The 24936-nt window shown below is 39.4% G+C and overlaps 1 protein-coding gene across 1 annotated transcript; it reads right to left on the minus strand.

The window, feature by feature from the left end:
• Positions 1-148: 148 nt before the first annotated feature.
• On the minus strand, positions 149-24891 carry ANKMY2 (ankyrin repeat and MYND domain containing 2). The gene is made up of 10 exons (XM_058033484.1): positions 24681-24891; positions 21354-21418; positions 13499-13637; positions 11595-11693; positions 9384-9544; positions 8044-8258; positions 6794-6929; positions 4941-5069; positions 4392-4533; positions 149-1664 (listed from the first exon to the last, which is right to left on the minus strand). The coding sequence occupies exons 1-10, from the start codon at positions 24889-24891 to the stop codon at positions 1441-1443; spliced, it is 1521 nt and encodes a 506-aa protein (XP_057889467.1). The 3' UTR covers positions 149-1440.
• Positions 24892-24936: the final 45 nt, after the last annotated feature.

Below are 24936 nucleotides of genomic sequence, written 5' to 3' on the forward strand. Positions count from 1 at the left end.
GTGACTACAGCATGACTACACATCTGAGCTCCAGGCAGGCATTTCTTGCCTGCCAATTGTCCAGAAGTTAAATTTGTATACTCAAGCTACAGGAGTCCCCTGCATGTCACAGGAGAATGTCACCATGTTACAGACACAGGAAACATAATTGCCACATAGCCCCTTTCTTTTAAAAAAATTCCCTTTATTCATCACAATCTACTAATCCTTGAAATTAAAACACAAGTACATTCCCTGCACAGGTGGATTTATGTATCCTCATTCTTACAGTTTTCAGAATATTAAACAAAAACTTTCAACATATTAAATAGTAAAAAAAATTAAGAGTGTTTTCTCTGTTTTGAGGATGGTCCTTACTCCTCTAATTAGAAGAATACTGCTATTTTTAAAACACCACTGATTCAGCTGACAATAAGTTTCCAATTTTGCCATCCCTACGCAGCAAGTGATATTTTCAGTTGTGGCATTCCCATTGATTTCATGAGACACAGAAATAAATCTGAGTGAAAAATGAAGTTGAGGGGAGCTATTTTCTAGATCTGAAAGCCAAAGTGAAATCCCAGTTGTTTCAATGGACACATGAATTTTCTTATCTAATTCACTGTGACCAGTTCAGCATGAAAAATACTTAGCATTTTTTGTTTATGAAATAATTCACAAGCAACATCCCACTGTGCTCTAAGGCATCTTTACCTGAAAAATTAAGAATGCATTATTCTTGTCAGTCAAAATATTTTGAGTCATTCTGGTCTTCCCTTCATTAAACTTTGGAATATTTCTAACCAAATCAATAGTGAAATACACATTTCACCATCAGCTTGAGACACCTGGAACAGCAGTTTCATTTACTACAATTGCCACAAAATAGACATTATTTTTGTGCTCTGACTAGTCAAAAATATTTACAGTAATGTCATGAAAAACTGGGAGTTCAGATGAGTATCTTCAGAAACTTAATTGCTACTGAATTCCTTCAGATAAAGCTTCATAAAGTGCTGAAAAAAAAAGCAATTTAATAGTTGGCCCTCCAGTGCTTTTATCTACAGGTCTATGCACTTGCAGAAAAAAAAATTAAATTACAATTAAAGTAAGTTTTAAGTTTGGAAAACATGAATAATCCAAATCAAATGCTGTTCATTTTTCACTATGTGGCTCATTAACCACAGAAACTCAAGAGTTTCACTGGGCTTATGTTGGTATACATACAGATGGATCTATGCCACTAATTTTTAGCAGATAATAAATACCTATCTTGACAATTTACAACAAAACCTGGAGTATTTAGAGATAAAGTAGCCAGTATTCTATCTCTTGATGAACAGAGACATTCTGTATTTTAAAAGAAGTCTTGCATAAGCCATGCTCCAAGAACTCAGACATGGTCAGCATTAAAAATTCTTTAGTACCCTTGAGAACTCTCAGTCCCTTCCTACCCTCTTCTTACTCCTCAGAATCTTGAATTTTTTGAAGATCAATGTCATCTAAGGCAGTTTCACTCTCCAGTGGACTTTCAGGTTGCAGGGCTAGTGCCTCCATCTCTTTGGTAAGTTCAGGTTCTTCTGTTCCATCAGTAGGATGATTTGGATCCTCGTTTTTTGTAGGATCTGGACCAGGATCTGACTGTTGTTCACTTGTAGAACTAGCCTCTACTTGTTGCATTTCATCTGAACAAAAGAGAAATCACACAATTAATAAACACTGAACTCCTTTAAAAGCAAACATTTTTATTGTTGAGAAACAATAACACTAGGATACTTTGCATCAATTACAGAAGTGATTTAATTAGAAAATCTTAATTGAAAAAACCCAAAACACTAAAGCTTTACTTAAGTTGCTATAAGGTCACTCTGGAACTAACCCTATACAAAGCTCTCATTAATTTATCTTCCATTTTTGCCAGACTACCTTTTTTTTTATTATAGAGTGTTGCAGTGTGTGCAATTTCCTGTTTTACTTCCCAGTCCCTTCCCAGCTGTGGCAATACCTCTCTCCCTTCCCCCTCACCCCCTTGCTGAGTGAGTTCTGTCAATCAGGCTTAACATCCCAGCAAGGCCTCGTGTGGTTGGTCAAGTTCAAAGGATTCTCTTCAGGCCTAGGGTCATTGGCCTGTCTCAGTGTCCCTTGTCCCTGAGACCCTCCTCCTCCCACCTGGTTGGTGCTCACCTGTCTCTTCTCCTCCCCTTGTCCCTGGGCTTAAATTCAGCCAGGTCCATGTCATTGGGATTCTGTTAGAGCTGTTACCAAGATTCAGGTGTCTGTGACCATGGAATAAAACTCTGGATATAAACTCTCCAACAGAGTCGGTCTCCTTTTCCTCTTAACCCTAGCCTGAAGCCTTCCCACTTGAGGTAAACTGAGTTTCTACAAGCCTGGACTTGTTTCAGTGCCCAGCTGCAACATCCAGCCAGCCAAAAGTGTCTCTGAGGTGAAACACCACAGTTGCCACCTTTGGCCCAGCAGCAAGGGTCAGACAGGGCCAGGCACAATCTACCTGCTAATATTGGGATCATACTCCAATATTTTGGCACCCAACGTGATGCTATAGAGAGGAGCAAAGTAAGATACTATATTCTTTTAACTTTCAATTCAAACACACTATACTTATCACCAGCTTCTCAAAGAATGGCTGCAAGGCAGTTAAACACTGAGTACAGGTGGGGTTTGTTTTAAATCAAAAAGACATGGACACAACTATATAGGAAGCATTTCTGCATAAAACAGACTGAAGAAATTATGTGCTTAAAAACATTGAACTTTGGTTGAAATGAGTCATCCTAAAATTCATAACATGACTGCATGGAACAGAATAAGCTATTGCACCTTTACTCTTCAAGCAATGTTTTCTGAAAAAAAAATAAGTGTTAAATAACTTTTTTCACCTGATTCGACTAAGTAGGGCTTACATGCTAGGACTTCTGAAAAGCAGGAGGGGAAAGCCTAATTGGGAGAAGTAGTTATATCTTGGTTTATTGTTGGGTGCTGTGATTGATAGCCAGCCAAGAACAGTCACAGGCAGCTAGCCACAGCCCTGCCAAAGTCTTACGTGGCAGTGAGCTCAGAGCCTTCAGCACAGGCTGAAACGGGCACTTTCTTGACACTCGCCCCTGTACAGCAGAAACACTTAAACTCATGGGTTTGCTTGTAGTTGCAGCTGTTGAATTTGTTTGTTTGTTGATTATTAGTTTCCTGATGTACAGGATTTGTAGGGGGTATTACTAACTTTCTGAAATAAAACTGCTGTTGATATGAAATGCTCTGATACACCACCATTCACAAGGTGACCTGAAGCTCAGATGACTTCAGTGTCTTACGAACAGTGCATAATTGGATAAGGTCTGTAATGTGCTGGCTGTCTACTTGAATCAGTTAATGAAGATTAACATGTAGATAATGGAGGAGGAGAAACATAACACAAAATGTTAGCTTCCCTTTTTAGGCAGGAAGGGAGAAGAGCCATCCACCAAGATCCTGCCCCTCCCTCTGAAAAGGACAGCCCGTGAGGCATCACTGCTCACAGCCCATTATGTTTTGATGTACTGGTATGCAATATATCCAGGGATTTCTAATATCCTTGTCTCCAATTTCCACAGTCATCCTGATCTCATGCAACAGCAGCTCTCATAACAGGATCAACTGAGGAAACTGTTGAAAACTTTAATTATTACTGATTCATTACTGATTTATATCCTGCTATTTTGAGTACAGCTGAAGTGAACATTACCATTGTAAGGCAACATGATTTGTGCAGTGCACTTCTACAATCCTTAAAACAAAGGAACAGAAATCCAGTGAGTTGTAAAAGAGAAAAAGTGATTTCATCCCCTACTTTCCTATTATTTCACTTGGAGAAACATGGGAAGGGGCAATACAGTGTTTATTAGGTTATTATGTTTTAATTACTTGTTTCTCAAAGGGAGAAAACCACCATGAGCAGTTTAAAGACTACTGCTTGCTTTCCTCACACTCGAAGCACACAACACAATTAACTTGATACTGTGATTATGAAGAGAAGTATTATGGGAGATTTAACATCTATGTTAACCTTTGCAACTGGAAGGAGCAGGCTGCTTGCTTATTATCCAACTTGTCTTAACACCTCCAATAAAACATAGAGCAGCATTAAAGATCTGGATTTTGAAACAGTGCAGTGTGAATCAAAAGGCTTCCATTGTAGAAATCTGTGTAACTGCATCATTAAAAACTACATTTGGAAAGTATACAGCACTTGTAAATTTCAAGGCCAGAATCCCAACAAACTCAGCTTTGCTGTTATGTTTCATCAAAGATTTTTCTCCCAACCTCAGCTGTTACAGTTTTAAGACCTGTTAAATTGCTCTTTGTGATGCAGTTAACACAGCATTAGTTTCAGCAAGGGAACAACAGATCCTAACCTTTCTTTTGCTTCTTTTCTTGTTTCCTTTTCTCTTTGGCAGCTTCTAGTTCTTGTTTCTCATGAATTTCCTTCAGGGTCTTGCAGACCTTTTTGTGGGTAAACCAGTGTATTTTCTGGCAGTTCTGGTCACAGTACATCACCTAAAAGTTACCAGAGTTACCAATTAATTTTCACGTATGAAAAGAATTTCTTCACATTTCTTAGTGCAGCAAGTTAAATGTCTATGTATAGTACTTAATGTTATTTTTAAGCAATTTTTAAGGTTATATGGAGTGGCTCTAACCTATATAAGAATCTATAAAGAGCAGTTTTTTATTAACTCTAAATATAGAGAATTTTTGCTTCTTCTTCATTCTTAAGTGTTCACACTCGGAAATCCAAGTACTCCTTCCTAATTGTGAATTTCAGGCATCTTTCCCAGAAGTAGATGGCCTGAACGTCTTCAGTGCAGGCATGCATGTCATTCTTCCTAAGCCTACACACACAGTGAATAGAGAAGCATTCAAAATCCTCATCACCTCAGTGCAACTATTTTTTTTGTTCTTACCATTTTACAAACTGAGCATCTTTTGTCTGCTCCCTTTCCCCCACAGGTTGTACAGAATTCAGCATCCACAAAACCCACTTGGCCAGTAATCGCTTGTGTAAGCACAGAAAAAGCTGTGGGGTCAGAGCCCTGAAAGACAAGAGTGGAAATGAGATTAAAAGGCAGCACTGGTGCAGAGAGGGACGTGCAAGGGAAGACCAGAAACGGTGAACATGAGCGTCGGTCTCACTGAAGCTGCTGCAGCAGTAAAAATCATAAAACCAAATCAGAGATCTTCAACTAACATGCACAACTTAATATTTGTCTTTAGATAAACTTCTGTATGTGAAGTTAATGTAAGCCCTGAGCTTCTCTAGTATTTCCTCTGTAAGTCATTCATGAACTCCACATTCTTTACATCTGTAGATCCTATGCAGCAGATTTTTGCAGCTCAGTCTCTGTGCTGGCACACAAAATAAATGTTTCATTTGTCACTGTTGTGCTCAGTGCACACAGGTGCTACAGACCAAACGGTCAAAACTTGAAACTTTCAATTATTTGCGTATTACTATTTAGATGTTATTTGCAGCCTCCTTCTCATGCAATGCAAGCAGTAAGGTTTAAGTAAATATTTGAGGAACAGTGCCAAGTTGTTCTGGCTCTAAGTAATTCCTTCAACTGTCAGACTACCATGGAATATGCACAGTCATAACTACTATGACAACACTGAGACGCCCAGACTGAATCCAAGTAATTGTGCAATGACAAAGGTCAAAGGCTTACACATAAATAGAAATTATAGTATGTCCTTCTTTGCAGCTCTGCATAATGGACAGAAATCAAATGGAATAAACCATCATTGCTTTAAAGGCATGAAAGACTGCAGGCTCTCCCAAGAAAAAAGCAACAGGAAAGAAAATGTTTACTCTAAAGCAAGTTGTAATGCATCACAATGGCTTATGTTTTCACACTGTGTTTATCTTCCTGGCTTAGGCAAACAGTAGAGACTGCACTAAGCCTCAGGACATTTTAGCAGACCTGGAGCCACTTAAAATGGAGGCTATTTTTAATTGGCTCTGAATAATCCAAACACGTCACAAGATTGTTCCAATTCCCCAGTGTTTGTGCGTACAACATCTCGCTCTCAGAGACCAGAGGGAACATGCTTAAAAAAGAACAGCCACTCTTGTGTAAAATTTATTATGAAGCAATAAAGAGTCCTAAAATGAAGTGTGTGCTAGCAAAGACCTAACAGGACAACTGAGGTTAGATTTTTAACTTGTAATTTTGATTGCCTAATTGAGATATAAATTATGCTGCACATTGCATCATCTTTGCTCTCCCTCTCTGTGATAAAAGGAACCCCACTGAGCGTTTCTACCATCATATATTACCAACTTCTTGTGTACAATAAAACAAATGAATGCATTAAATCTAGGAAATTATTCAATCAAACTGAATTTAGACATTGTGAAAACAGAGTGCAAATTAAGTTGCATTTTTTATCTGAATCTACCATTTCAATAAGTGAACTGGCATAGAAAAACTGAACAGACATACCAGAGGAGGAAAAGAAAGCTCAGAGACAAGATAAAATTGCATCAGTTTTCCTTAAAAGCAGAGATGTTTATGCATTTGTTATAGGCACATGAAAAGAATACTAATTGAAGTAATTTAGACCATTTTCCTGCAATATAAAAAGTGAAATCCAGATACAGAGAGTTTAGGGACATCAAACCCTTTGCTTAAGGGTTTCAGGGTTGTAATATGTTGCAAAAGCTGAGGACAGAAAGATGTCTCAATCTGGATTTACTATGCAAGTCACTGAGAAAGGATTTTCTTGACAGGAAAAGGTTCCTACTCAAACTACTTACTATTTCAACGGGAGCAATACTTCTCACAAGCTGCTGGAGCAACGTGGCTTCACAGTAAGGAAACTTCCGGATACTTTCTCGAATTAGCTTCTCTTGATACACAGGGAAACCATCTTTATCTCTCCCTTTCAAGAGGCTAAATTTTTTAAAATGCATAAAATCAGAAATCACATGGTAAATATTCAAGAACAAATACATACAGCATGCTATACTCTGTCCCCTTTCAGATTATAGAGAAGAATTCATAATAATTTGGCAACTTCATATGTTAAATTCATATGTTAAAATGCAAATGGAAGTGTTTTTATTCTAATGCACAGTCATTATTAAATACACAATATATAAATGCTCTGAAAGCAGGACTTACCAAATAAACCACAGAGAAAAATAATAATCTGTAAGTATACTATCTACTATCAACATCTGATTAAAATATCAAAATGCTTTGTGCTGTTTAAAAATTATCATTGTCATAATAAACACTGATAAATGAACAATACCTTCAAACGCAAATTTCACTTCATTATAATAACATGTTATAATCCTTACGCCTCTTTGGCTACTGTTTTTTTATATGGATCACTGATAAACTATTTGATTTCAATATGTGAAAGCTGACTTCATAATTTATTTTCAGTCTCACAGAGGATTTCAGTAAAAATCCACAGTGGTGTATGGGGAATGTAGTCCTTCTAAGAAGAAGTCAGGTCGCTTTGATATGTACGATCAGGCAGCTGGTTTGTAACTCAGTAGATTCTGAAGATCTATCTAAGTTATTTAAGAGGATAAGTTTCATCCAGGGTCTGTGGGATTTACAATTCTCACTTCTTTAGGTGTTTTTGAAAAAAAAAATCTCAACCTGCATGACTGCTGGAGAGCAAAATGGCACAAGAAATGTTCCCAGATGAACCATACTGGACACTGAGTTGTTCTTTTTTCAAGCCTATCGCTCCCCTTTTTTTCAATCACACATTGCTGTCTGCTGCTTCATGGTGCATATGTAAATGCCAAGTTCTAACCAGTTAAAGCAGAACTGAAATTCCAGGAATGTTTCCTTTCTACCCAGGAAAGGACAGTGTCACTTCAGACACAGAAAAAAGGCAGACAGTGCCACCCTGATCTAAATTCAGCTGGGATTACTTAACAAGTTATTTGCCATAGCCTTTATCCAAACCAATCCAATCTATTCCTTCAGTTGTCTTTTTCCAGGGCATACATGTGCTTTGAGACCTCTCTGTAGAAATACTCACCTTTTGATAAACCCATCTAGTTTATCCTCTCGCTCTTTTAAAAATGTGATACATTTCTGGAAGATGCAACTGATATAGTGCATTTTCATAGCAAGAACTTCATTCATGTCTTTCTGCTTCATGCATTTCTCACAAATGAGATCCAGAACCCTGTAACATTTCTGCAGTGCTTCTACTTCAGCCAACAGAGGGTTCTCTTTCACCAGCAACACGATCTAGAAGATTGAAGAAAATGTAATCCAGTTAAGACTTGTGCATTGGTATTAAAGCTTATATAGTTCATTGTAGCTAAATTTCAGTGGAATTTCTAATATTCTTCTACTTCCTTCTTATGCAGTCCTCCCTCTCTTTTCCCAGTCATTATTAACCATTTTTATTCAACATATTGTAATCACAGTTCCCATACAAGAAAACATTTACAACTAAAACTAGTATTAAAAATAGCAAGTTTGTTTTATTTCTTTTAGAATAAGAACCTGAAGAATCAAAACTACTTCTAAAGAAAGTTGCAGAAACTACATACACTATCCTAAAATCTCTTTCCTTTTGAACACTACAGTCTTGTACGGTTTAAGGACTTGTATGATGTAAGCAGTTGCACAGAACACATCAACCTCACATAATTGTAGAGTACTTCCTGTAGCCTAGTAAAGCACTGGATAAAACAGTCTAAGAGGAAACTGTGTGCTCTAGTCACTCAATTAGCTGCCACTGGTGCACTACTGTCTCTGTGTATTGTAGATACCTGGCTGGAAACTGCTAACAAATGCTGGACTTTGACTGGCAAGCCCAAGGAATTTGCTTTTGAATTTAGGTGTATTCATTTCTCTGAACTACACTGGAGGAGCAAACCATAAAAGACATGATTGTCAGCAATGTCCTGGGAAGTAAAATAAACATTCTCTTGCACATACTTTCAGAAACAGCAGCAGTGGTAGATGTTACTGTGGCAAACCAGTGATGAAGGTAGGAAGATACATGCTGAGAAAAGCACTGAGAGAACAATGAGATTTTGTTAAGATTGGAAATTGTTGTGTTTCCACTTCAAGTGGGGCTGAGTAATAAAGCCAAAAAAGACAGCTATTTATGGTTACTGATATAAGAAGTAAGAATCTCTCCAATCAAAGGTGTTAGTTCAAGATTCTGGTGTATACAAACACTGAAATAATTTTTTAATCACATCTGAACATTGAGCCTGCTTATTTCTCATTTTCAGAAGTAGCTGAATTAGCAGATAATACTTTTGATCTCAGCTGAACTTGCAGAAGAGCAGAAGGCTTTCTGACACAAATAAACTGCTCCTACACCAACAAATACATACAATTTGCATATTACTCCACCTTAACAGGATGCATGTTGGAAGTAGTAATAATTTTATGCAGAGGCCCAGCTAATTTTACTGGCAGTTTTGGTTCTTTGTCTAAGCCTTGTGGTTTAGTGTAGTAGTCCAGCCTTTCACGTGGAAAGAAGTTGTTGATGACAGTCACACAGTCATGTTGACCTAAAGGCACACAAGAAAAAAAATCACCAGTGAAATAATAACAAGAAAACCAAAACCACCTAAACCCAAATGTAATATAAGCAATACAAGTGAGAATTACCCACATGCAAAGGAGCTCTGCATGATATATTTTGCACAGCAAAGAGGCAACTCTTGTCATTCTCTCGTGTGTAGCTCTAACCTTCAGTAAGTGTTATTAACTTAGTGACTCCCAGCAGGGAAAGGCCTCATGAAAATTAATTTTGAATATCCTGTCTGCTTCCTGCATTTTTTCCCTAGCCACAACTAGGAGAATAGTCACTTCTCCCCAGATTATACTATGCTAGTAGTCTCATGCTGGTGATATAATTTTTCAAGATAAGATTTTTCCACTTTGTACTTTTGAAATTAATGACATTTGCATTGAGATTCATAAGCTTTCAGATCTGCAAGCAGGTATTACTGTATTAACCTAAGGTGGGAGAAGTTATAAGAACAGAACAAGTTTAAAGTTTACAAAAAATAAAAGGACTGTAATGAAAGTAACAAGAGAAGAAAAATTACACCCTCTTCTTGTTTTCTACATCTGACAATACAATGGATTACTTGACTAAAGGGAAAGTAAAACTTATCTTTTCTAGTTCAGGACCACATTCTTTAAATTGATTGATTTGTCTTGGCACTAATCCTATAACCACCAGAAGACACAGCCAATCAAATTCCAACGTATAAAATCCTCCACTGTTTTAGAAGAGACAGTTCTGAGCTAATAGAGCACAGTGTAAGACAAATGACAGGGGAAGAAATATCCTCACTTCCCACATACAGGCAGATGAATTAATGTTGATTGGACAAAGAATAAAAAAGGAACAGGAATAGATTCCAATGTTCAGACCATTACAGAGTAGTGTATCTCAGTATGCCTGAAAATATTTATGCTACCTTGGTGATGTGATGAGATTTTTACAAGAATTCTTAAAAATTCTCTTGGAGATAATATTCCCCATTCACTTCATACAGCATCACATGGGAAAGACTCTCCAAATCCAAAGGAGAATTAATAGGAATAGATTTCTCTGATACTTAAATGAATAGTTAAGGTTTGGCTGCTTGAACTTCAAGTGAGCAATGTCAGCCTTTTCTTCTTTAAAACAGCAGAATAAGATAATGGAAAGTGAAACAGCACTAAATCACTGTTCAAGGAAGTAAATCTAAATGGCAAGGTAGCCTTGAATTCAGACCACCAAAAGCACTTGAAAGGGAATTCTCAGGCATTCAAATACCATGAGAAGGTTGTGTTTGAAAGGAAATACAGGTGCTCATTTTTGGAATAGCTGGGCCATTGAAAATGACTCCACTTAACCTCATAATATTTTATCAATTCTCCCTGCTAGAGACGAAGTGGGACATTAAGCCAGAAACCTAGTATGGTCAAGGAGGGTAAAAAAATTGAAAAGGGCTTAAAAAACAAACAAAAAAAGAGAAAAAAAAGAGAAAAAAACAACAGCAAAAAAGCCTATTGCATGTTTTGCCAGGGATTACTTCACATGCTGGAATGATAAATCTCTCTCTTATTCCAGTGAAGTCCAGGTCAGTAAGAAGTGAGTGCCTCAGAAGAGGTTCCAAGACTTTGTCCCTCTCCCAGAAGCCAGGGAGAAGGGCAGGGGGTGGCATGCTGCCAGCACACAGCTGCAAAGCTCAGCTGAGCTCCTAACTCCTGGCACTACAGTCATCCTTTCCCACAAGAGAAGCTCCAGTGAGCACTTGGTGCTGCACTCTGGATCCCTCCAGCGCAACCAGCTTCCTCTTACTATTTCCAAAGCAGTGGCATTACAAAAACGTACACACTTGTGTAGCATCTGTTCTCACAGGTAAGATCATCTGTGTTTTCAGGAAATCAAACATGGGAATAGGACACAAATTGACTTACAGGATGAGATGTGGAAAATACAGATCAACAACATGTCAGTTCAGAATAAGTCATTAAATGATGTTTCTCCAAGAAAAAGCATCAGACTCTAACACTTCACTTCTTTAGGAGTTCAAAAAATGATAATAATTTTCATCTTACCCACAAAAGCAGCCATCTGAGCAGCTGTCCTTCCCACAGAGTTGACAACATCAGTTTCTGCTCCAGCCTCTAACATCATCCAGGTGATTTCTTTGTTTCCTGAATTTGCAGGAAAGATATGGGGAATGAGTAAGGACAAATCAGAACCTGTAATTCTCTATGCTTCAGAAAAAGATGTACTAAATTTCTTGAAGACCAGGAACAACACTGAGGAAAATGAATGCTCTTAATGTCACTATTTTAAGCATGAATTAAGAGAAAGGCATGTGCTTATTTAGAGTTCCAGCAAGTGCAACTCTGCTCTCTGTAATGCACATTCAGCTTCCTGTGGAGCTTATGGGAGTGCTACTCATGTAGCTACACTAGAGGTTGGTCCCTCGGGACAGCAGTATAGAAGGAAATTCTACTAATCTAGTTTAACAGTTCAACTACATTTGCTATTCTAAGAAGAAAAACACATTCAGGACTATGATGTAGCAGGAACACAGAGAACAGAACAGATTGTTCCTTTCTCCAGTGGGAACTGGGTGTTCAGACTGGGCTAAATACCAAGGAAAATGGAGCTAAAATTTGATGGGAAGATTAGATGACTTAATTGGTGCCCTTCAGAGACTAAAAAAGGACACTTGTCACCACTCCTGCTGGTTCTGCTTTCAAAGGTATTCTTACTTTATCCATTTTTGTGCAGATGCTAAGTACAGAAAAGTGAATACAAAAAGGGGATGGTGGATGAAAATGAATGTTTAGAAACAAAGTCACTGCGTCAGTAGTGCTCATGTACCTTTTGTGCTCACAAATAACAGACTCTAAAGTCAACACTTAGAAGCTTTCACACCCAGGATGACAGGCTAAAAGCTCAGCTGTGAGAAAATGGTAAAAATACAGCATTTTCTATAAAATTGCAGTCATTTAACAGCCTCTAAGAGTTTGTCCTCATCTATCTGCTGCAGCTGTGATATTGCTCAATACCACAGAACACTGGAATTTCACAAATCTTTTTACCAACGTTGTAGCTGAAAAACAATCTGATGATCTAGTTAAGGTTCATGCACACACATAAGCCTTTTTAATAGTTATGATGAATGAAGGCAGTTTAAACTCTACCTGCTAAGAACCCTGACTCCCCTAGAATTTAATTTTTGGTAAGACATAAGTGGCCTAGTAAAGAAATTACTTAAAATAACCTAATATTCCCAAATCAAATATATTCTCCAAAAGGAACAATGTTTTAATGTAGTATTGTTTTCTCACTCAAGGAAATTACTTTACCAGCCATCAGGGGAAAAGAATAGCAAGAGGAAAATGCAAACCACCACTTGAGACAGGAGAAGATATATACAGCTATAAACATGCCCAAGAAAAAAATAATAATGTAAGAGGAGAGTGAAAATTATTTTGGGAAAGTGTGGTTTTAAAATTTACTAAATACATTTTTAAAAGCCCACACAACAGTTGAAAAAAAAATAATGTAGGAGAAAGACAAAATTTGAAAAATACTGGATTGAGAAGTCTTATATATTACCAAAAGCTACTGGTGCAGCGTCATTTTCAGTGTAACACAGTCTAAGTAAGAAGACTGCACAGTTTTCTTTTCTAAGTGAGAAAACTGTCCCAGGAAAGTGAATGCTGAGATCTCAAACAAACAGGACAAAGTAGGTACAGGACAAGTAGACTGCATGCCTCAAAATGCTGAACAAAATAAATTTTCATATGTGTCTGAACAGAGGCTCTCCTGTTGCACTGCCCACAGGGTTTTATTGTACAAAATGTAGCTGCATGGTTCATATAAATAACAGCAAACCTGAAAAATAAAAGCATGTCAACACTTTTAAATTACTAACTGATGGCAAATTGTACCCATTAATGTCATAAAAATCAGTGATCTGAGTGTAGTAAGAAGTTACCTGAAAGTCCAGCAAACATCAAGGCAGTGTATCCATGCTCATGTTCATTGCAGTTTACATCAGCTCCGTGTCTCAACAGCAACCTGCACATGTCCACCTTCCCTTTGTAGGCTGCATGCATCAGAGGGGTCATGCCATGCTGGCAAAAGGAAGGAGAAGCAAGTAGCATACAAAAAAGAATGTTACATCTCTTGATCTTCATACCACTGATCATTTTTACTTGGCCATACATATTCAATATAACTACCAAAGCCTCACGTAGTATTTTATTTACCAAAAACCCTCACAAAATCTTCATGAAAAAATATGGTTACTAACATGCAGCAGATTTCCATGTCAGTTTTCTTATTTTGCTGTGCTATAGATCTGAAAACAGAGCATGGTTTAACAAATGAAAACCATTTACAGTCAATTTATCATTGTCCTTTCATGAAAGACATTAGTGTTGAAGACAGCTAATGTTTCTGCCAGTTGGAAAAGCTTGGTTTAGAAAATTTCTCAGCTTCCTATGTTACTCTTTTCTCCCCTGCTGTGGCTTATATGATAAGCAGCAAGAAAATTAGAAATAGGCTCTTGTTGTTTTAAACATTACAAAGACTTTCAGTCTCTGAAACCCATCTTGCTCATTTTTAGTCATGATTACTGACAGTTTTGCTATCCTGGCACCATGTCCATGATCAGCCAGAGCTCTGACAGCCCTCATAAGGACACACAGCTCTTGTCAGACTGGGACAAACCTGGCTGGTTTGCTCAACTGCCCCAGTACAAAAATGTTCACTTCAGCACAGGAGGACTGAGGTGGGATTATAAAGGTAAAGCTGGGCAAACCCCTGGGGAAATGTTCAGAACTAGGGTGAACTGTTAGTGCAGGCTCTCTCTCTATCTCTCTTCCAGGGCAGGGAGAAACATGCTGCTGGTTGATAAAACTGCATGATACTCCATTTTCAGAATATAGTATGCTTTTTCCAATATGCTGTTTGTTTTCACTTAACATCAGGTCAGAATTCATGTTATCAGCCAAGACACTTCAGCTGTCCAAGAACACACTCCAGCACTGCATGTCAGGAGAGCGCTTTAGTCTGTCCCTCAAGAAAATCAAAATGATGTTCTGTTCCTTTATTTGCCAGTCAAGGCTGTGGGCTTGAGCACACTCATGTACAACATTACTGCATCTCTGTAAATGCATGGTAATGTGATGCTCTGAAATACTGTAATTGTCAGTTTGAACCTTAATGTATTTCTTGTTTCAATTTATGACTGAGTGAAACCCAAGTAAGTTTAATTTACCAGTATAATTTTCAAAAAATTTCTAAAGGTGAGGGAAGTTGGAAAAGTTAAAAGTATAATAATTTTAAGGTATTACAGTTTCATTACTCTCCATCCTAACTGAAAATAACACAAAGTACTTACTTGATGCATTATATTTTAGTAACCCACAAATTTTGGTAAACTGCAATATAAAATGACATTGAAGATCCAAAATAACTAAAGAGATCCCTTCATGAATATGAAACAGACTGCTTTTCCTAGATTTCATTTGGGGTGTCTCAAATGTTGAATAAATACTTTCTGTCCTACTATAAAATGTATTTTATTATATTACATTTCATAATGTTACATCAAAAGCAACTTTACAGGCCAATCCCAGCCTGGAGTCACAGTAGGGATTTGTCTCCCTTAGCAGCACAGAAAGGTACTGCAGTAAGGGAATACAAACACAGCACAGTTTTTGATGGGAGAAAGATCTTTAAAAAACAATGACTTTTTAGTTTGGTTATATCTTGAAAGCCAGTTGTTTCAATTAAGATCTGAAGATTATATGACAAAGTAAAGAACTAGGATTGTTTTATCCTCTCCTGCCAGAAAACTGTTTTTTAAAATCCTTTGATTTAATTTTGGAAGTGTCAGGCTGTGGTGTGAATCAAAAAAACGTATCAGGCAGAAAATATGTGGATGGTTGCTATAAAATTGGATTAGAAGTCACATTAATATCAGTTTTTCACATTCACAGCAAACAAGAGGGTCAGGCAAGACACAAATTTATCTGGAAATGCTGAGTGTCCTGTATCATGTCCCCACACTGAAACTGGATTGACTGCAAATAGTTTTCTCAGCCTGAATGTCAAAGACAGGTCCAGCAACACTGTTTTCTCACAGATGACATTTGGATTGTCAATACAACGTACATAAAAGACAAAACTTGCAGATGGTTTATTAAGCATACAGATGAAACAAATTTTTTTTCCACTACAAAACATCAGATGAAGGATCCTTTTTCTAGCTGTTACCATGCAACATTTTTCTGACCAAAAAAATCAAACTTTTTAATCTTACTCCCCAGGACAAAAGTAAATCCTTCCCAGCTTTCTTTTTTTGGTAGGTATGTTACATGGTAACTTCTCTTCTGCAGGGCTGCAAGTATTTCCTGTATGTCTCACCATTCAAGAGGAATAGAGTTTGCTGGAGAGGCATTTTTAGAGGCATTTTAGGGGCATTTTTAGTGCCTCTAAAAATTACCTGGCACTTCTCTTGACTGGGTTCTCCAGCTCACCAACCAACAAGGCCCCACTGGCACAACAGGGCTCAGCCAGCCTGGCCATTACAGACCATCCTTCCCAGGTCCTCATGCTGAAAATAGCCCAAAAGCAGACAGAGGAATGGGATTCCAAGAACTGCTGCCATGGAGGGGAAGTCAGTTGACTGAAAAAACCCCAAACAACGAACTATGGGGTCAGTGGAGGGGCAGACAGATGAGTACCAGAACCAGGGAGGGGCTGGACTCCACCACCAGCACAAAGGAAGAAGAAAGCAGATCAATCTCTCTTCAGCATCCAGCTGAGGTGTGCTTGAACAGGATGAATAAAAACAAATTCATGAAGATAATAAAATGGAAAAGCAACCTTCTGCCTCCTAGGAACTACAAAGGAAGTTTCCAACAAAACTCCTGCTCAACCTTCATCAACCAGAGGAATGGAGAAACATAGGACAAGTAGGGAACAGGAAGTGGGACAAACAAACAAAAAATACACACTATCTCCCACTCCAGTGACATGTGCATATTTGGCACAAAACCTCTCAATTCTGTGAACATTTAAACACTCATTATGTGTTAAGAACAGACATCATGAGTGTATTGTTTTGTGGCTAACACGATAACAATCCACCACTGCAGTAGCCCATAAACCTGTGTTACTCAAGCAAAAAGTGCAATCCAAGTGCTCCCAACATTCCCATGCTCACTTCACCCTTCTTCTCAAGCATGGAACCTTGCCAAGATGTGGCATACAGGCTGGATGACACTGCAGCAGTCCCTCAGCAGCTACTGGGGTACACTAAGGCATTGCACATGTGAGCACCAGCTATTTAAATAGAGTGGGAAAAGTAAAAAAAAAAAAGGAAAGTGAAAGGGCTGTCAAAACCCTAGCTGAAAACGTGCTGTAGACACCTGTATGCCAGCAATATTAAAGCATCCACCTCTCCCTTCTCCAGGGAGAATTGGAATCATTCCTCCAATGAGAAATGCAGCCCCACATTAACACAGAAGAGTGTCTTATTTTACCCTTCAGGTTCAGGCAACAGTTCAAGTCAGAAAATTACAAACAAAACACATAACTCTGGGTTTGACTTTTACTTGAGACAGTATTTGGGGAATGGTTAAAAATGATGCAAAAAGAACAGGTGCTACAAGGCAGAAATACTTGTTGATGTATCTCTTCAAAAATCAACTCTCTTGTACTGAATGCTGTTAGTCTAGAAATACAACTTGATTCTTCACTGGATGAAAGCCTCTAGAAATCTCACCCTTCAAGCTTTTGAATAAGATTGCCCTTACACATCTCAAATTTCCTAAAAGCAGGATTTGGAAGGAGGTCAACAGCTACATGCACAAATAATTTTAGCTGTAGCTAAGTATGGACTAATTAGAATATGAAATACTGTTCACTAAGTGTCGATCACAGCTATAGTTCTCCTTTACAGTCATCCCGCTCAGCTCTTGGTTTCACATATGTAACACATTAGATTCCTCTGATGATCGTTCAGTTCATCTGCAGTGATGAAAAGTTAAAGCCTACATCAATCAGCAACCTGAACTGAAACCAGATAATTCTTACTGGCAGTGGAATTTTCTTTGGTTTGTGTATTTTGAAGTATTATGTAAAAAACATCAAAAGACAAACCCCTTCCTCCTCAACAAGGGCCAAGGATCTGGCATTTTCTGCTAGCATAGGATTTTCACACTAGGATAGCAAGGCAGATTACCTGAGAACCCCTCCATTGAACACACTCACTATGAGTGAAGCTACTCCCATCTCAGCCAGGAATAAGCAGGCTGCTGCTGGAATTCCCAGGAAATGTTTGGTTCTGTAGCATAGAGAAGCAGTCTGTTTCTAAATGATCTATTACCAAACTGAACAGCTCAATTACCAAACTAGAGGAAAAAATTAATGCTGCTAATGCCAGATGATAGTTCTGTAAGAAGATTATGAACAACCTTACAGTTATTTTAAAGAGAGAAAAATGATGTATTTTTCAGGTCAAGTCTGTTGGCTTGATCTGTAGAAACCAGGGGATAAAGTACTCCACTACTCCCTTGCAACCTTAACTACCAACATGACCAGAGGAAACTTCCACAGCTGGAAAGCTCATGTGCTTCCTTGAGCCTGCCTTTCTATATCAGTCTGAAATATTTTAGCCACATGCTGCAGATGGAGTTCAAGTCAGCAAAGTGCTGACAAAAAGTCACAGTATTTACAAGCTCTGTGTTCTCAGAGCAAAGAAAAGTTCTGAAAACTTTCTTCAATACTAAGTTTCCAAATTATCAACCACTCCATTAAAAAATTACTAAGAAGTGTGCATTTAAGTTAAATATATTTGATTTTATTTTACATCCATTTCTACAGCCCATCTATTTGTTCCAATGTTTGAGGACACCTGAACTTAAATGTCCCTGAAGTTTTAAAGTTGCCAGACTGTTAAAGACCAGTTTTGCAGAAAAGCCATTGCACTTGTTTTCATAAAGACAGTGATTAAGACACAACAAAACAACTGATTTGGTCAGAAAGGGTGCTGAGAAAAAACAGACTGTATCTGCTGGATATCTCCAACCTTCTGGAAGATGGGCATCTGGGAAACTTGTCTGAGTGAAGGGATCTTACTCTGTGCTGACACTCCCAGCAGAGCTCAGCAGACAGCAGGAGGTGAAGGGTATGAGGGAGTCTTGGAAAAAGAGCAGGAAAAGCAAGCAGACTTAGAAAGTAATTTTTTTTTTATTTTTAAATAAATGTACCAACAGCAGAAGCAATGCTGAAATACTGCATTCAGCTCCTATGTACATTTTTGAAGTAAGAAGCCAAAACAACTGGAAAGAATTTGAAAAAGAGCCACTATTATAGCTCACTTGCTGCAGAAACATAACTTTAGGCAAGATACTTAAAAGGTCACTGCATCTGAAAGATGTTAAAATGTGACTTGGTCCTTGTCTAAAGGTACACAGAGAGAAGACAGCTGATTGTTAGTAGCTTTTAATCTACAAGAAAGTGGATCCAAGCAATTAGAATATACAGTCAAACTAAAAATGAAAGGAACAGCTTATGTGTGGGTTCTTTTTAAATTAGGAAGTTCACCATACAACAACCTGCTTCTGATGCTGAGAGTTCTTCAGTCCAAAATTACTAAATTGTGATTGCATGCTTGCTGTACCACAGCTGGAAGACAGAATTACATTCAACCTGGGCTCATTCTGTGAATTCTTCATGTAAAAAAAGTCCTCAAGGATGGAAATGAACTCCTACTGAATTGAGCTCCCACTTTAATACCTAAGCATTCCATCTTCAGGGCTTCCTTACTTCTTAACATTAACAAAGTAAGTAACAGTAGTAAAGTAAATGTGAATTTCAAGATAAGCAACTAAGGCAACAGAAAAAAAAATAAGACCTGATGCACTGAGAGCAGTCTCCAGTTGTGGCAACAATGAATAAAAGACCGAGCTGATGTTTAACAGGGATTTCACACAAACTTATGTATGCATATTAGAATAACACATTAGAGCACAAATGGGTTATAAAAGAAAAATTGTAACACTAAAATAGCTGATGGATTTAAGAAACCTGAACCCTCTCCTCTTTAATGAGCATGATTGCACACCATTCTTGGGAGTAAAAAAAGAGTCTGCAAGAAATCCATTGCATAAAGTTTTATGGGCCTTATTTGTATTTAGTCAGATAGGAGCCTTAGGTAAATACTGTTAACTCTATTTCTTCTACAACAGTAGCCTGAGGCATAACTCAGACATGTTTTTTTGAATAAGCCACATCCTTTTAACACTAATCCTGGATGTTGCACTAATACTGCAGCAATGCTGCCATCATTGAGCACAACCAGCAACTACACTTAAGGAAAACCTTTTGATGTCCATACAATAATGCACACTTACAACCAGACTTATATTGTGTCTTGGGTTCCAAAAGTTCACTGTAAAGCTTGACTAGTTTTACAGAAACTTGTTGAAATTCATACATTAGAAATTCAGGTTTAGTATTTAACTTAAGAACAATCAGAAAATTGATCTGTTGGGAGAAAAAAAAGGCTAACAACATGCCATGAAGATACCTGGCAGAAGAACTGGCAATTTTTCTCCATTCAGCATTTATGAGGCCACATCTACACTATACCCTGTCCCATTTTGAGCCTTCCAGTGCAATAAAGACATGGATAAACCACAACAAAATCAATGCAGTACCACCACTACACAGTAGGAACCTGAGCACTTGTGCAGTGAGGAGAGGCTGCAGGAGGGGCTTGCACAGCCTGGAGAAGAAATGGCTTTTGTGGGACCCAACAGCAGCCTGCCAGAGCTGACAGGGAGAAGATAAACTCTTCACTTATGGTGGTAGGAGGGCAAGAGACACAGAGCCTGAGCTGAGGTTCAGACACAAGTGAAACACTTTTTCACCAAAATCACAGCAGGAGACTAGAACAAGTTGCCCAGTAATATTTTACAGTCTCCATCCTTAGAGATTTACAAGGCCAGACATGTCAAAACTCAGAGCAATCTCATCTGACCCTGCAGCTGAAGCTGCTTTGAGTCAGAGGCCGAACTAGACACATTCCCAGAATTTCCCAGTGATACCTATGAAATTATAAAGCTGTGAAAACAACCACAGATTAACATTTAAATGGATAAATTACATGTAGATTTAACATGCATGATGGGGAATTAGTTTTGCTTGCATGCTACATTTCATATTAATGTTGCATGCTTTAGAAAAACATTGTAAAAAGAAAAATAAGAGGAAACATGAACATCACATAAGGTTCCTTTCTTCACAACCTTATTCCCACCTCCAGGTAGCACTTCAGGATTTAATCTGGTACATGTTTACCACACCCATTTGTATAAAAGGCTGTGGTTCCATTTCTGATGGAGCTACTCACCCTCCAATATGCCCACGAGACCCAAGCATGGGATGGGGACTGGACAGGTGCTGTGCCTGCCACTGAGGGACAAGCACAGGGACTTCACTGCTTGTGAGGGTGACAAGAAGTCAGGGAGCACCCCCATGTGTTTTGCTGCAGCATTTATCTTACCTTACAGAAAAAGCTCAGGCTGGAACTTGAGACAAAATACAGTGTGGTACTTTAAGTAACATTAATCTTTAACCTTTCTTTAAAACACAGTAAGAACTATTCAAAGGTTCATTACTCAGCTGCATGCTGGAAATATCTTGAGAGTAACTCTGATTTTCAGGGCTATAGCAACTGCTGTTAGGGAAATGTTATTTAACAACAGGAAGGCCTTCACAGCTAGCATTCTCCTTATTAAACTCAGCATAATGCTTGCACAGGTTTGCAGTACCTCATCCAGGCAATTCACACGGACATTCTTGCTCCCCAGTAGCCTTCCAGCCTCCTCAGTGTTTCCTTCAAATAAAAAGACACAGAGAGAAAAGGAGATGAGAAACAGAATAAACTGAGAATCTGGAGGAAAATGGTCATTTCCATTTCTCATTAGAATCAAAATCTTTGTATGTTACCTGCTTAGGACGTGGATTAACCACCAATAAATTAACTGCACTTAGTGAAGAAGCTTAGGAATGAACAGTGTTATGTTTTAGAAGGTAAAACCAAGAACTCACAACATCAAAGAGCAGCTGGAAAGCATGAACTACAAGTAAATATCCATTTTTTGTGCAGTAACTGACCTACACACACAAAAATGGGACACTCACATAAACAGCACATGAACAGCTCCAAATGAGCATCGTGATACTGAACATTTTAACAAATGTTGTGCTTTCATCTCTTCTGGGGCCTCTTTTGTCTAAAAGAGCAGTCTACATTCTCAAAAAAAGAAAATACCTCACTTTAAAGACTTTTTGGTTTGAATGAAACATGCTTCATCATTTACTCACATCATTTTTCCTATTTCAATTTGAAATTTGCAATCTAACACATTCACAAAAGTGGAATGAATTTGCTTTTTTGCTAATAGAGAATAGAGATAGAAAGGACAAGGACCCAGGTAGCTTGATCATTGACATTTCTAAAAACTGACAAATGCATAAGAAGACTGAAATCTGACAAAAAAGTGTGCCAGGAAAAACAGGCTGCACCTGATTTTCAATTCTACCATCCTACTATTTTTCAATTCCCTACCAAAATCCTTTTGGCTAAGCCACAGGTCTAAGAACATGATTTAAAGCCCATTGGAGGACAATTCAGATATTGCCAACACAGCTTCTACAGGCACAAAGAAATAAAAGAACATTCCAAGAGTCTGAGTTTGGAGAATAATATTGCAAATTAACAGAAACTTCTAATTACTGATTCAATCATCAGCAAAGCTCTTTCAGCAGTGATGTGCTTAATAAAAATAAGCACTGCAACACTTATTTTAATTATTTTCATGTTTATCTTCACTCTTTCAGAAGTCATCCACCAATGTTTCAGCAAAACAGCTCTTGCAACTTCAGTTTTGGCTAAAAAATCCCATTGAAAATACTAGAAGTAATTTATTTTCATAAGGCTTTTTGATGTGTTTTAACTACACTACATGGGCTTTTACCATTTTTCTTTTAATTCATTGATTTCAGGAAAAAAAGACAATTACCTGAGTCATCTCACACACTTAATAAAGATTCCTGACTGGCAGTCAGGGAACCATCAACTAACTTACTCCCCCCAGTAACATATTCTAAACATGTTAGAAGCTTCTGAAGAACTGGATCAGTTTTCAGAAGAATATCCCAGCCAAAGAACAAACATCAGTAAGAGAAAGTCTTCAAGGGCTGATCTCCAAGCAAATTTTAATACAAGCAAAGCAAAGTTGCATTTACAAACTCAGAGTTCTGCATGACAAAACACTGAAGGATTTTCAAACAAGACACTACACTGATGAAAGTCAGACTTCCAGAACTGGCCAGAGGTGAAAGCTGGAGCCAGGCTCCTCATAGTGGTGGCATGGTAGGAACACAAGAGATAACAGGCAGCAGCTGAAATGAAAGGAAGCTTCAGACTGGAGACAAGGAAAACCACTTTGATTATGAGCCCAGCAAGGCAAAGAGATTGCCCAGAGACATTGTACAGCATTCCTCCTTGGAAGTTTTCAAGGCCTGACAGGATAAAGCCCTGAGTGATCACACCTGACCTCACAGCTGATGTGTTTTCAGCAGGAGGTTGGCCTAGAGAACTCCTGCGGCCTCTCCCAACCTGAATTATCCCACCACCCTTATCAGAAGCATCAGCTAAGTTAGACAGAGGTTTCTGCAAGACCAAGGTCTGAAACTCTTATTAAAGTGAGTCAATCAAACTGGTTCTGGTCCACAATAAATTCACTGCCCATCGTCCTTGTCCTATGCCTGTGCCTCTGACACAAAGGAACATTTTAATACAACTGAGAGTGAAGCACCAAAATTGCAGTAAAACTTTCATGGGTTCAAATTGCCTGGAAACTACATCTAGAAATGCATGGAACACAAAGCAGTTGTAGTTTGCTTACAACTAACGAATGTTGCTCATGATTTTCAAAATACCAGTTGGAGGGTAACTATTTAGTTGGGGTTATGAAATTCATGTTGCTGGACCAGGGAACCCAAATGACAGAAAGTACTCTGGCAACAGACATGTGTGACAGTGCAATGAAACTGTGACACTCACACGAAATGTAAAACCACAGAATGGGTCAGGTTAGAAGGGACCACAGTAGCCTGGTATCTGCTCCAACCTCCCTGCTCAAGCAGGCCCAGAGCACATGGCACAGAATTGCCAGAATTCCAGACAGTTCTGAGTATCTCCAGTGAGGGAGACTCCACAACTTCCCTGGTTAATCTGTTCCAGTGCGTGGCCAACTACACAGTAAAGAAATCCTTCCTCTTATTCAAGTGGAATTCTCTGTGCATCAGTTTCTGCCCCTTGCCTCATGTCCTGCTGCTTGGCACCACCAGGAAGCACCAGGCTCTATCATCTTGACACCCTTCCTTCAGAGAGACATTGATGCCCTCTCCTCTCCTCTCCTCTCCTCTCCTCTCCTCTCTCTAAGAGAACAAGATACTATAAGGAATAGTAAAATAGAACATTATAAGGGATGAGAGGTGCACAACACCCCAAACAAGCTCAAGTGCTGAAAATGTGAGAATAACATGTCTGCAGAGACGCCCTGGTCTGACAACAGCACATGGGAAAAACCTCACAGCACGCTAGAAGACTGGATTACCCCCAAGAAAACTTTTTTTCTTTTTTTTTTTTTTTTGGCAGTGGACATTAACACCAATAATGAGGCAAACATCCACAGACCCTGCCGGTAAGATGCAAGCTTTCCCTGGCAGTTAGACCCGCCCAGCGGAGCTTCCCCAGCCCCGCAGCGCGCCCCCCGCTGCACTGCCCGGGTGTCGCGGGCCTGCCGGGAGGGAAGCGCCGCTCTCCCCGCCCGGGAACAGCCGCTCTCCCGCCCGGGAGAAGGAGAAGGGTGACGGCCCGCAGGCGGGCCGGGGAGGCAGCGGCCCTCAGCGCCGTGACCCGAGCAGCGCGGTGGGGGCGAGGGGAGCCCGCGGCGAGCGGCCGGTAACGGCGCCGCACCCGCCGCCCCCAACGTGCGGGCACACGAAACCCCTCCCGGGGCACGGCCAGCGGGGCCCGTGGGAGCTGCGGCCTGGGGCCGCGAGCGGCGTGGGCCGGGAGGGCTCACCTGTGGCGATCACTGCCAGCAAGTCCTTCTCCTCCGCGCTCAGGTCGCCTTTCCTGAGGGGAGCCATCGCGACCCCCGCGCAGGGTAAGGCGGGATCAGCCCGGGACGGCGCCCGAAGCGCCCCCGCCCGCGGCACCGCCCCCGCCCCGCTCCTCACGGAGCCTTCCGCCCGCAGCCCCGCCCTGCCGGGGCCGACTGCGGGGCGAACCATTCCTGCCCAGGGATGGGGGGCACTGCGTGCCAGCCTCTCGCCCTC

Source organism: Melospiza georgiana, chromosome 1, assembly GCF_028018845.1.
Source record: "Melospiza georgiana isolate bMelGeo1 chromosome 1, bMelGeo1.pri, whole genome shotgun sequence".
Taxonomy (NCBI): domain Eukaryota; kingdom Metazoa; phylum Chordata; class Aves; order Passeriformes; family Passerellidae; genus Melospiza; species Melospiza georgiana.